The sequence below is a fragment of the Tursiops truncatus genome, chromosome 3 (assembly GCF_011762595.2).
Source record: "Tursiops truncatus isolate mTurTru1 chromosome 3, mTurTru1.mat.Y, whole genome shotgun sequence".
Classification (NCBI taxonomy): Eukaryota; Metazoa; Chordata; class Mammalia; order Artiodactyla; family Delphinidae; genus Tursiops; species Tursiops truncatus.
Window position 1 is genome coordinate 62,296,108 of NC_047036.1, and position 13,694 is coordinate 62,309,801.

The window sequence follows — 13,694 nt, forward strand, 5'->3', positions numbered from 1 at the left end:
ATTTTACCAAAGTCTAAGCAGGAACATAAGGTACCAGTTAAGCATAAGAAATAGGAAAGATGGGCACCCCAGAAAACTTCCTTTAAAAGAGAAAAGTTATAGTAAATATTAAAAAAAAATTTAATTCATTATTAATTTAATTAAGTTACTAATTTAATTCAAAAATTAAAGTAGTAAATAAGTAATATTAATAATATTTACAATTTATTAGGCACTTGCTATGTGCCGGACGCTCTGCTGAGGGCTTTACAATCCTCATTAAGATTCCTATAAGACAGATCAGTTTATCCCCAGCTTATGAAGAGAAGGCCCAGCAAAGTTAAGGGTCTTTCCGGAGGCTCGGTTATGTAAGTCAGCACCTTTAGATTTTATCCATACGCATTTTTTAAATGGCTGTGCCTGGAGTCTATCACTGGCAGGAACAGCTGATGTAAATACTCTAAAGAATGTTTCTTTTAAATTATTTTGAAACACAAATATATGATATCACTTATATGTGGAATCTAAAAAAAATGATACAAATGAACTTATTTACAAGACAGAAACAGACTCACAGACATAGAAAACGAATTTATGGTTACCAAAGGGGAAGGGGGGAGGGAGGGATAAATTAGGAATTTCAGAGTAACATAGACACGCTACTATATATAAAATAGATAAACAACAAGGACCTACTGTATAGCACAGGGAACTCTGCTTAGTATTCTGTAATAACCTATGTGAGAAAAGAATCTGAAAAAGAATACATATATATGTATAACTGAATCACTTTGCTGTACACCTGAAACTAATACAACACTGTAAATTAACTATGCTTCAATAAAAAATTAATTAATTAAAAAATTATTTCTAGGTAGCCTAACCTATCTTGAATGACATTCACTACACAATAATATTTTTGTACTATGTGAAAGGATTTGAAAACACCCTGAAGGTTAATATTAATGAAATTTAACCTCTATATCTGTATATCCCTGAATTAGGAAGTGATCTTGTCAGCAATATCATCCTTAGACATGAATGAAAACAATACTCAAACAACAACAACAAAAACCTAATTAAAAGTAAGGAACACATACTTAAAACACAGATAAGAGGTGACATCTGCCCCTTGAGACAGTTCTCCCTTCCCAGGCTAACCTTGGGCCTGACTTGGGAAGATTTAAAAGTGGGGTGATAGCATTTCATTCTCATTTTGCTTGGCTTTCCTCCCAAGATTGCAGACTTTATTATACAGTTATTATTTATAAATGAGAGAGGAAAATGTGTCTGAAGGTTAAGTGCTGAGATTGAAATTGGTGCCTTCAGGATGACCTGAGAACAGAAATGTATTTCTTAATGAGTCACTACCAAATTAACTACATAAATAGCTGTTAATGTCTTTGAGAAACACTTCTGGGGCACTGAGATTATACCTTAAAATAATTTTGGCTTATTTTTCTAATCTCTTAATTTTTAAGAAGCAGTAAGAGCCATTAAAGCAGCCACCTGTGATGCATCCTGAATATAACATCCACATTGATGAAAACATTAAGTAGATTTTAAGTGAAATGTAACTCCTCATCTCTTACTAGCTTTATTAAAAGCACACATATTATCAAAAAGCACATGGAAATGAAATAAATTAAACCAGTATACTTTGGGTTGGGATTCTCAGAGCAATGGAGAATTTTCAGATGTGTAGCTAAGGCGAATTCGACAGCAGCAGTGGAAGGAAGGTTCTGATATGAACTCTGGGTGGTGGGCTCTTACAGACCAGGAGAGAAATGATAAAAACCTAGTTTGGGACCTCTTCTGTTCCATATTTAGAGTCAAAATCCATCAGAAAATTCAAAGCAGTCATCAGTTTGATTGAATTTTTGGCCAAAATCCTTTTAATCTAAATGTCAAAGTTTCCAAAGGCATAAGAGAATCAGTGTAACATCCTGGGTCCTAAGAAAGCCCCCCTTAGAAACCAGGCACAGCACTGGTTGTGGAATCATGCTCCCGTGTTTGCAGACCTGAAGAGAGCTGCAGAGAGACCCGGTGGTCACCAACCACTGTCAGTGGCAGAGCAGAGATGAAAATCTGGGTGATAGATTTCTGCCGCTGTCCCTCAACACATTCCTGAAAAGTTCCTTATTTAAAATGAGGCCAGGAATCATTCATTAAAAACAGTCCTCACGGGACTCCCTTTGTAAAGCACGTGGCCCTGACTAACCTGCGGTCCATGTGAACCATAACTTTCTCTGGTCGTTTGTCAAATACCAGATGCATCTGTGTTTGTCTCACAGTTAAACTGATGAAGCCATATACTGGATTCGTTCATTTGGGGGAATGGATCTGACCGGCCCACCACCCCATCAAGACAAATTATACCATCATTCATTTCATAGTCACACAGTTAGAATCATAGAAGTTTTTAAGCAGGCAGAAAACTTAGTCCAAGGTCATTTTTCATATGAGAAAATTAAGGCCCAGAGTTAACGTTCTTGCCCAAAGTGACAAAGTGAGTTATTACCAAACCTCAAATCCAGGCTTCCCAATTCTTGCTTCCTTCTCCTCTATGCAGAACTTGGTAACATTCCATGTAAGTTTATAATAACCACAATTTCTCTCTTTATTAGCAAAATATTAAATTATGAGTGTAGCAAGTCCAGTCTATTACTGACTGGAAATGAATACTCTCACATTCACAGTTTTTATTCTCTGCTCTTAGCAATTTAAAACAATTTATTTGGCATTTTTCTAACCAAAACCACTAATCAATTAAGTATTCCTTCTCAAAAAAGTCTTTAATATAACTAGAAAAGGGACTCTGTTAACCCAAAGAAAGGTGTGGATACATTGAAACCTGGAGAAAATATTTAAAATATGATTCCCAAGCCAGGCCTATAATTCGTTAATTGCATCCAAACCAAACTAGATGTTTCAAAATGAAAATAGCCCCCGTTATGTGTTTTATGGCTTTTACTAGATTCAATATTAAGAAAATATTTACTTTTCAGTCTTTGAGTCTTATGATTCACAGGAAAACAGTGGAACTGACTTGTGACTTTGTCAGATGTACTTTAGGAAAACAGTGGAACGGACTTGTGGCTTTGTCAGATGTACTTTTTTTTTTTAATTGAAGCATAGTTGATTAACAATGTTGTGTTAGTTTCAGGTGTACAGCAAAGGGATTCAGATGTACTTTTATGCTTAACTGCATTAGCAACAATTAGAACATAGAGTTTTCATAATAGCTTTCATCTCTCTAGACTACAGTGAAGAACAATTGCCCATTTGGTGTTTTAAGGAGAGCACTCAAGCCTAAATGCAAAGTAAATAATTATTATTTATTTCTTAAAGGAAATAAGAGAAACACAAAGAAATGAAGCTGGAGTCTTCAAAAAACTGAAAGGGTTTTATCTATAGTTGGTTTTCCATAAAAGATTTGTTTTAGATTCCATTCAATAAGATGGAAGGGACCTAACATTTATTGAGGTATCAAATGTTCTTTAGCTCATCTAATATTTATAACAAACTTATAAGGTGGATATTTTCTTCATTTTACAGTTGATAAAACTGAAGTGCCTTTAGGTTAAGCAACTTTAGTTTTAGAATAGGTGAGTGGCAGAGCCATGGTTCAGACCCTTCAAATACTTACTAAACCCGTACGAACTACTGGACACAGAACCAGCCCTGAGGATTCTTGGCCTCTGTCCCCAAGGAGCTCAGAGTCTAGCTAAGGAGGCAGCCAGTATTATGGGGTGTAAAAATATCATGGTAGAGATAAGTACAGGGTGCTATAGAAGAGGGGTCCCAGCACTCCCCTGGCTTTAATTGCCACCTATACAACAATGACCCAAATCCATACTTTCAGAGCAGAGGTCTCCACACCAGCGTGCTCAGCTGCCACTGAGACCCTCCATTTGACTGTTCCATAGCCTCCAACCTCGCAAGTCCTTCCAACCTCTGAATCACATCCTGCCTGTGTTTCCTAGTTCATTAACCATAGCCTAGATCCTACTTTCCACTCCCTTCACAAATAGTCCTTCATGTGGTCTCCAGCCTACCTTTTTATTATCACTCATACCTCTTTCTTCTCTGTCCTATGGCCAATGCCTTAGCTGAAGCCCTCAACATCTCTCCACTAGATTTCTTCAATAATTGGGTAAAGTGATCATCCAGTCACCAGGGTAATTCCCTTTTGATCTGTTTTCCATCACCAGAATGTCACTCCTTACTCAAAATCCTTCAAAGGCTTCTCAGTGTCTCCAGGATACACTCCAGGATACACTCCAAATTTCCTAGCCTGGCAGATGAGACCCTTCCTGATGAGGTCCCAGTACTTCTCTGGCATTATCTGCATCTGCTATGTGCCAGCCCTGATAAGTGTTGGGGATAAAATGGTAAACAAGATGTATTTTGTATTGCCAGAACCTCTACTCAAGAAGTTTATGTCAAAAGATCAAGAAAAATGAACAAAATAATTGCAAGCTGTAACCTATCCTATAAGGAGGATGTAGCTACAAAATTTCTTTTAAAAATTATCAAATAAAATCCAATAACATAGAAAAACGTAATACATCATTACTAAGTGGGTTTTATGCCAAAATTAAAGTTGGGTTAACATTTGAGAATAAATGTAATTCATCATATAACAAAGTAAAAAAGAAAAACCATATGATTATCTCAATGGACGCAGAAAAAGCACTTGCCAAAATCTAATATTCCTAATTCAAAAAACAAAAAACCCAAACTTTTAGCGCTAAGAACAGAAAGGAATGTCCTCAGCCTGATAAAGAGCATCTATGAAAAACCTACAGCAAACATCATACTTAATGATGAAAGACTGATGATGATGATGAATGTTTTCCATCTAAAATCAGGAAACAAGATAAGCGTGTCTGCTCTTACCACTTCTATTTAACTTTGTTGCAGTTTCAACCAGTAGAGGATCTAGCCAGTACAATAAGGCAAGAAAAAGAACTGAAAGGCATCCAGATTAGAAAAGAGACAAAGAAAAGCTTTATTTTCATACAGTGCAATTGTCCATGTAGAAAATCCAATGGAATCTACAAAAAAAGAAAGAAAGAAAAAGAGAACTACACAAAAAAGTACTAGAATTACCAAGTGGGTTTAACAAAGTTACAGAATGTGAGATCAATATACAAAATGCATTGTTTTCTATACACTAGCAGTAAACAACTGAAACTTGAAGTTTAAAATGCCATTTACAGTAGTATCAAAATACAAAATACTTAAGGATAGATCTGTAAAGAGATATGCAAGAACTATAAACTACAAAACATCTTTGGAATTAAAGATTACCTAAATAAACAGAGAGATATACCTCATTCATGAGTTAGAAGACTTGAACTGACCTATAGATACAATGCAATTCCAGTCAAAATCCCAGCAAGCTTTTTGATTCACGGAAATTCAAAGGACGTACAATAACTAAAACAACATTGTAAAAGAACAGCAAAGTTGCGCGACTATCACAACCTCATTTAAGCTACAGTAATCAAGACAGTATGGTATCATTATCAAGAAAGATAAATAGGTCAATAGAACACAGTAGAGTCCGGAAACAGACCTAAACATATATGGACAACTGTTTTTTGACAAAGGTACAAAGGCAATGCCATTTGAACATACAGCCTTTTTCAACAAATGGTGCTGTAAACAAATGGACATCTATATGCTAAAAAATAAACTTCAATCCGTATCTTTTACCAGATAGAAAAATTAACTAAAAATAAATCACAGCTCTAAAAAAATGATAAAACATCTAGGAGAAAAACAGCAGAAAATCTTTGTGACTTTGGGTTAGGCAAAGATTTTTTAGATACAACATGAAGAGCATGGTCCACAAAAGAACAAATTGAGAAGAACTTTAAAAATTCAAAAATTTAAAACTTCTGCTCTTTGAAAGTCACTATTAGACAGCTATATGTATACATATATCCCCTCCAAGTTCCATTTTTAAATTTTATTCCCTTTGCCCCATTTGTGCACTGAGTTTACATGTTATATTTTTCATCTTTCCTATACGCGCCATCTGTTTACAGAGCTGCAAATGCAACTGTAATTTTAGTTATTAATAATATTTCTCTTAAATTTCCTGATTATCAGCTTGTCTGTTCTTTGATGCTTAGTAGGATCATCATTTTATCATGCAGATGACATTCTTTGATCTTCCTTATCTCTAGAATGATATGAAATTTTTTTTTAATTTTTATTTCTTGACTTTGGACTTGTTCTACCTTTTGTATTTGGTATTCTATTCATGCAGATATATGCAATGCTAGCGATAGGGTACACGTTAATTTATTTGTTCTACAGATCTGAGTGTCCAGCTGGTATACTTTAAATGTCAATTTATTGCATGTTAAGCTGTTAAAATAACAACAATAAAATAAAAGCAATCTAAAGAATTACTTCAATTCATTCCTAGCCCAGGGTTTCCACAGACTTCCAAATGAGAAAGCAAGTCAGCTAAATAGCACACTTAAGCTTTCAGGCTGGGAATAGAGTATTGTTTCATAACAGAAATTGGATATATATGAGGATAGTGATTCAATGGTTGTTAGTTTAATGTGCTCTGACAGATGTTTCAAGAATGATAAACTAGATCTCAGACTAGATTTTACTTCCTTTTCTTTTCTTCTCCCTTTATCATTCAGCAACAGAAATGGGTAAGAGATTAAGGATGGCTTAATTAAAATAATACAATCGTGTGGCTCATATAGATAACATAGCAAGTGTCTTCGACCACTGTGCAAGGTGGTATTTCATAGAATTTTAGACATGGAAGGGAGCCCTCATTTTACAGACTAGCAATCCCAGATGGAAAATGAAGTAAAATAGCTTTGCCGAGGTCACAGAGCTAGAATTTGGTGATATTTTTAAAAAATTCATTCAAAAAAAGAAAAAGATTTGGGACAGAATATATTAACTGGTAGCCAATTGTCTGACCAGGCTGTGTTTCTGCTTTCCTGTATGCATAGGACCATAAGCAGGTATGAGGTTAAAATAACTAAGACAGTGGTTCTCAATCTTCATTGCATAATAAAAACAAGAAACCAGGGTTGATCTGGTTGGTTTGGGCAGGTCAGTGTTCTGAAACTTCAGTGTTCATCAGAATCACGTGGAGGGCCTGTTAAAACAGATTGCCAGCCCCATCCCCAGAGTTTGATTTTGGGGGTTGGCATGGTGCCCGATAACTTGCATTTCTAATAAATCCTGAAGTCACATTGATGCTGCTGGTCTGTGAACCACACTTTGAGAACTACTGGGGGTAAGGCATCAGGTAATTTTTCTCTTAAGTTCTTCAAGATGGTAACGTTCAGCCAGTTGAAAATCACTGGCCTAAAAACAATCATTCTCAATCTTTTTTGGAATCACCTGGGGAATTAAAAAAAAATACTGCTGCCTGAGTCTCTACCCCAGCTCTTCTTTTTTAATTGATCTGGGATGCAGCCTGAGCCTTGGGATTTTTTAAAGGATTGCATGAATAAAGGAATCCTACTTCAGATGACTGTGGCATGCAGCCAGGACTGAGAGTCGCTGAAAATGTTTTGCCTCCTCAAATCTTATTACCATTTACCTAAAATTTCCCCAGAGCTGGGTACTTTCACCACCATCACGTACTAGAAATTCCTTTCTAACTGGTTGTCTGTGAACAATGATTTATTTCCACTTCGATGTTTTACTAATATTTATTGAATACTTGGATGCAGTCGGCCTGGTGGTGAGGGTTTTGCCTCTTTACCATCCTTTTGTTTTGCTTTGCCTACTGAATGGTTATGCTTTAAATCATCTTTCCTTAAAGAGAGACCCTGTAATTTCTAGAATCAATACTGTCTTCTAAGTTGTGGTTAATATATATCACGTTTTATTCTGTTTCCGCTGGTTAGAAACTCAAGACAGGAAAAGAGAGGGAGAGAGAGAAAGGGTGGGGGGATCTTATAGAAAAAAAAAAAATTCTTCTGCTTTTAACACATTACCCTTGTATTTGATTCTCTGTGGCTCTTGGCTGGGGTTATCTGGAAATGGATAGATTCAGTAATTCCAAGGGGAAAATTCCAAGAATACTTATGACTGCAACCTAAGGCAGCTGATTTTCCTTTTGCTTTTAATTAATGCATTTCTTTCATTTCCAGCTAAAAAAAAAAGCCACTAATTTTTTCCCCCAAAAGTAACTTCCTCTGGAACAAATTATAATACTATTAAGCACAATGATATGACTTGTTTCAGGTAAAGGGGTTTTAGCTGAGAAGACTTAACAGGAAATATTCAGTTATTTTTACCTGTTTCACAGCTGTGCTTAACGCTTCCTGTCAGGACCCTATGCTCACTCTTTACAAGACAGTACTGATATGCACTACTACACAACCCTCCTCATGAGGAACAGTATTTTCAGAATTAAGGTTAAGAATGCATCCTACAGCTTTTAGTTCCCAAAGTTCCATTTGTTCCCAGCTTCATGAGATCTGAGAGCCGTCAGGAGCTGTATCTTTAACTTTTAGACCTGTGGCCTAGCGAGGTGTTTAATAAATGGTACTTAATTAATGTTGACTAGATGAATGAATGTATACACACGTCTGTATTTGCTTCACATAAGCCCACACCATAGGGAGACCAAGGCTCAGACAACTCTAAGAGTCAAGGAAGGCAAATGCCATCTTTACGATCTGAGATGTCCCCATTACTCCAGTTTTCTTTTCCCTACTTTTGTACCAGTTTTGATAAGAACAGTTCAGCCTAATGAGGTCAGATGGTCCATCTCCTCACCCACCCACTTTCCTTCTTAAAATGGCCAAAGCAGCTATTCTGATCCTACCACAAAACACAAAATTACTTATAACAAAATCATAACTGTGGGAGGTATTCATCGATAAAATGTAGCCATGCAGATTCTATGATACATGTTGCCAGAAAATTTGGGGGCAGTTTTTCAAGGCCGATAAGCCCATTATGGGAAAGGACCTGGCTGGGAAAAGTGGTGGGTGAGAGAGCACTGCAGGGAGGTCAGAGTTTAACCTGGGCCAACACACAGGACAGCACCTAGGTCACTTCTCTGTGCTTCAGTTTCCTCATCCTCAAATGAAGAGGTGGTGCTGAGTGATCTCCAGTGGTCCTCCTAACTCTGACACAGCCTGCATCTCTGTATTTCTCTTCATATTATGGCTTACACAATCACTGTGGAAACACTTAAGGGCCGAGCAGTGAAGTCTACATATTTACTTTGAAGGATAAGAAAAGAATTGATTTTAAACTATTGTAAAGTGTCAGGATTTAGGGTTTTGTTTTGTTCTGATTGGTATTAAATACAAATATTCCCCTGTATTTGCTGCTTCAGTTTTCATATAACATCAATTTTCCAAAGCAATATGGACTTGCATTATATTATTCTTTAAAATGTTGTATGAAGCCAGGTTGGGTAACATTTTTGTTTTGAGGCACAGGACTTGAATTACCAAGTGACACAGTTCAGTTTATAATATAAATAAGTTTTCCAGGAACCTGTTTTACATTAGAGATTGCTACAAAACTAAGATAAAATTGTTGTGAGACCACCAAATAGGCTTGAAACGAAGTTGATCCAACCTATTCACCTGTCTTGGAAACTAGCAAGCATTGCTACAGTTAGCTTGATGCCCACTAACGACCTGAGTCATGGTAATTAAAAAAGACTGGCTTGATTAGGTCCAGGTCCTTGTGCTACATGGACCTTCACCCAATGAAAGCATTAGAAATTAACTTTATGACACCAAAATGAGAACCAACAATACAGAAATCATAAAAATATACCATAAATCAAAATCATTATCTATTAAATTAGTTTTGAGCTGAGCTTTGGTTATTGACATAATTTAAAGGAACTAATAAATATGCAATCCACACTACACCTGCTTATAATCATAAAGAGAGTTTTAAAAATCCATTTTCAACATGAAGAGATTGTTTGTGCCTTATCCCCAAACAATAATACCCAAACACTGAAGCAAAAAAGTCAGCTATCTATTAACCTACTGGTGACCAACAACAGAACTTAGTGCTTTCAGGAGTCAGGTCATTTTCACCCTTATTTTACAAAGCTAAACCAAGATTTCTGTTATCAGAAGGAGCAATCTGCTGCTAGGCTCTGCCCAAACGTCAAGCACCTGCTTTCTCTGGTCTGGAGGCAGATGGTACATCATAAAAATAAAAGTCATGGGGAAAATGCACAGAAAGATATTCCCTTTAAAACCCTTTAGGAGGTTCTTTTTTCCTAAAATCTAATGCTATAAATATACATCTTTATGTTAATATCTTAGCTTAGAATTTGGGAACTGATTCAGGGGCATTAAAAAAGTTTCCTTAGCCTGATTCATATTCATGTGTTCACATATTTCCATAGAATGGGGAAACAGCCTTTGATTTAGCTGATTAGCACCCAAGGCAGGCCAGAACAGGAATTTTGGAATTCTAACAAATACCCTGAGCGAAAGCAGCTGCCATCCTTATCCTTCAATATTACTGCTAACTGTACCTCCATTGAGTTCTCTTATAGTAACTGAGACACCGCTTAATAGGTGTCTGAATCAGCTCAGGCTGCTATAACAAAATAGCACAGAGGGAGTAGCTGAAACAACAGGAGTTTACTTCTTACAGTTCTGGAGGCTGGTGAGTCCAAGATCAAGGTGCCGGCCAATTTGGTTCCCCCATGAGCCTCCTCTTCCTGGCTGGCAGACAGCGCCTTCTCACTATGTCCTCAGATGGTAGAGAGAGAGCAACCTCTGATCTCTCTTCTTCTTCTCATAAGAACATTGATCCCAACATGGAGGTCCCACCTCATGATCTCATCTGAACTAATTTCCTCCCAAAGGCCCCGCCTCCAAATAGCATCACATGGGGCTTAGGGCTTCAGTGTATGAATTTTGGAGGGACACAAACATTCAGACCATAACAATGGAATAACCTCATTTATGTTTGTGGGATTTGTAGAGATGAGCTAGGCTGTAATAAATTGGCCTCATAATATGCTTTTCCACAATAATTATGTAGGGTGGTGTTTCTCAAACTTTAGGTGCATCGGAATCCCCTGAAGCTTGTTAAACACAGATCTCTTGGCCTGACCCCCAGGGATTCTGATTTAGTAGGTCTGTGTGGGGACCTAAGGATTTGCATTTGTAACAAGCTCCCAGGTGAGGCTCAGGCTATCTGCTTGAGAACCACTGATGCAGGGGTTCCCTTTGGAATGTTAATATCAGTTATGATTCTTTGGGCCTGTATTGGCTTCTCAGTAATACCTGTTTTATGCTGAACATATTTGAAATGTGTCAGTTTGCTTATACGCAGATGTTGCAGTTACATACAAAGATGCTCTCAATAAGCAGATGGATAGATCTGCTGGGGTGAGGCTGCTTCGTGCTGTGAGCACCCAGGGAGAGTCAATTAATGCAGTATGTCTATGTCTCATTAGCTAATTGTGACTTCACAAGTCACCGAGATTTACAAGAGTGTCTGCTGACATCTTATCCTTACTGATTTTTAATCTTAGAATTTAGAGCTAGTCTTTAAAGTTGCTGGATTCTGCTATCTTACATCTACAAGCACGTTGCAATTGTTCGAACTAATATCAAATTTTGACAAATTTTAATATGAAGCATTTGAGCAATGCTTACTATATATGTTCAACTCATTTGTCCTATAATCATACTTGGCTAAATTTTAAAGCATGGCTCTGTCATGAAACAGCACAATTTTAAGATTTACTTCAAGTAAAACTTTGGAATGTAAACATACCTTATTTAGCTTTACAAAGTATCCCAGTCCCGCTTCCAGGGGATTTGTATCACAGTTCATCTAAAAGGGAAAACACACATTATAAATCTTAGATGAGTGCAAATTGTTTTAATAACATCACTTTCATATATACTTTTTAGGGAAGAGAACACTTTTTCACTATGAATATAGATTCTGAAAAAGGAAAATTGTGGACTGGCCTCAAAGTAATTTTTTTAAATCTAAAATTCAAATGTAGCCTTTCAGCAAATATTGTTATTTCAATAGCAAATTAGAAACTAAAATTCACAGTTTGTTTCCTAGGCTCTCTTTGTATAATAAACATCTGAGGGATACCACAACAATGATGTCTTCCCAGAAACAAGACTTTCAGAAGCTTTTATCTAATAATTTTACATAAATAGGTTTTGAAACGGTAGTAAGTAATTTACTTATCTTACAATCATCCAGAAATTGGGATAAGTAGAGGAAAAAGCAGGTGATAGGAAAATGGCTTCTACAGAGTTCAGGAGAGGGAAAAGGAAAAAAATAGAGATTGAATTTCAATCTTTTCAAATTGGTTGAGTTATTACAATATAGTTCAAGGGGAACTAAAGCCACTATTTGGGACTAGACCTGATTTTTGTTTACTTGTTTATTTTGTTGTCGTTGGTCTCTTTTGCTCCAGGAGAACTGGTCTAAACCTCATAAAAAGTTGCCAAACTTAAAAAAAAAGACAACACAGCCCTCGTATGAACTGAATGAGTAATATAAACTTGTTTTACATAACATAAAATTTCGGCCTCATATTTCCTAATCCATTTGAGCACCTCTAAAATTTTTACCTGCTCAAAGTTTCAGAATTCCAGGAAAAAAATGAAAACAAAGCCCAGATGCTTGATTGATGTATTAACACTAGAGGGCGTGCTGGCACTGCTGGGAAATCGTAGGGACGGGAGATGGAGAAAACCATTTCAGAGGAGGGGTCCGAGGGAAAAGGCAGGGAGGCGCGGAAACGCCTGACCGCAAAGGCTGCTTCCGCTGCTTCATCCCTTGTGGAGTGTGGAGGCAGAGCCGTCCTCTACTTTTCTCCCTGCAGCAGCCTCCGCTAAGAAGCCCACCCACACCCGGCTTGTAGGTTGAGAATCCTTATAACACAGCACCTCTCCTGCAAAACAGTGACTTGACCCAGGGCCCTTGTTCTTTCAGGGGCTCCAGGAGGCTGCCTTCTCCACCTCAAAGTCCACTTGCTTCTGCCCCTGGTCTAGCTGTCCAAGGGACCCTGCCTGCACTTTCAAACCCACTCTGCCCTCAAATTTATTGTTATATCCTAGGCACTTTGTAGACTATCTAATCTCGACAATAACTCTGGAGGAGAAAGACTGGCCCTATCTTATAGAGAAGTAAACAGACTCTAGAGGGTTAAGGTCACACAGTTAGTATGTGGTGGAGGATACATCTGAACCCAAGAGACCCTACCCTGAAGTAAGTACATCTTTTACCACTGTCCCTTATCTCACCTCCCAGGCCTAAAACCTTAACGTCTTCCAAGGAAACAACTAGCAAATCTGAAAAAATTAAGGGGTCTAAAAATAGCCTGCCATATTGGAGATAAAACAGAGAACAGAGTAATCTGGACCAAGTTGTTTATTATTTCTTAGTGTGATTGTGTTTTGAACAGGGATTGTGTGTAGAACTGCCAACCCCTTGCACAAGAATCATCAATAATACCTCCTTCAGAGAGAGTTGAGAAGGTAGATGAGATCATGACTATGAAAATGGTGTGTAACTACACAAATAGAAACCCTGAGTTCCCATTATTAATAGTGGGAGTGGGCTGGACCAACACATCCCAGACCACCAACCACCAACCCCCCTCAGAAAGACCCCTTTGGCTGTTACTTCCCCAAAAGGTGCGGGATAAGAAAGAACTGAGGATGGGCAATGTGACAGAG

General features: G+C 37.4%; 1 protein-coding gene across 1 annotated transcript in view; it reads right to left on the reverse strand.

Annotated features, from left to right (window-relative positions):
- DMGDH (dimethylglycine dehydrogenase) overlaps positions 1–13,694 on the reverse strand; it is a 60,810-nt gene that overhangs the window by 10,091 nt on the left and 37,025 nt on the right. Inside the window, exon 14 of the mRNA XM_019929226.3 lies at positions 11,761–11,820. Within this exon, the coding sequence (XP_019784785.1) occupies positions 11,761–11,820 (60 nt within the window). The remainder of the gene's footprint in view (positions 1–11,760; positions 11,821–13,694) is intronic.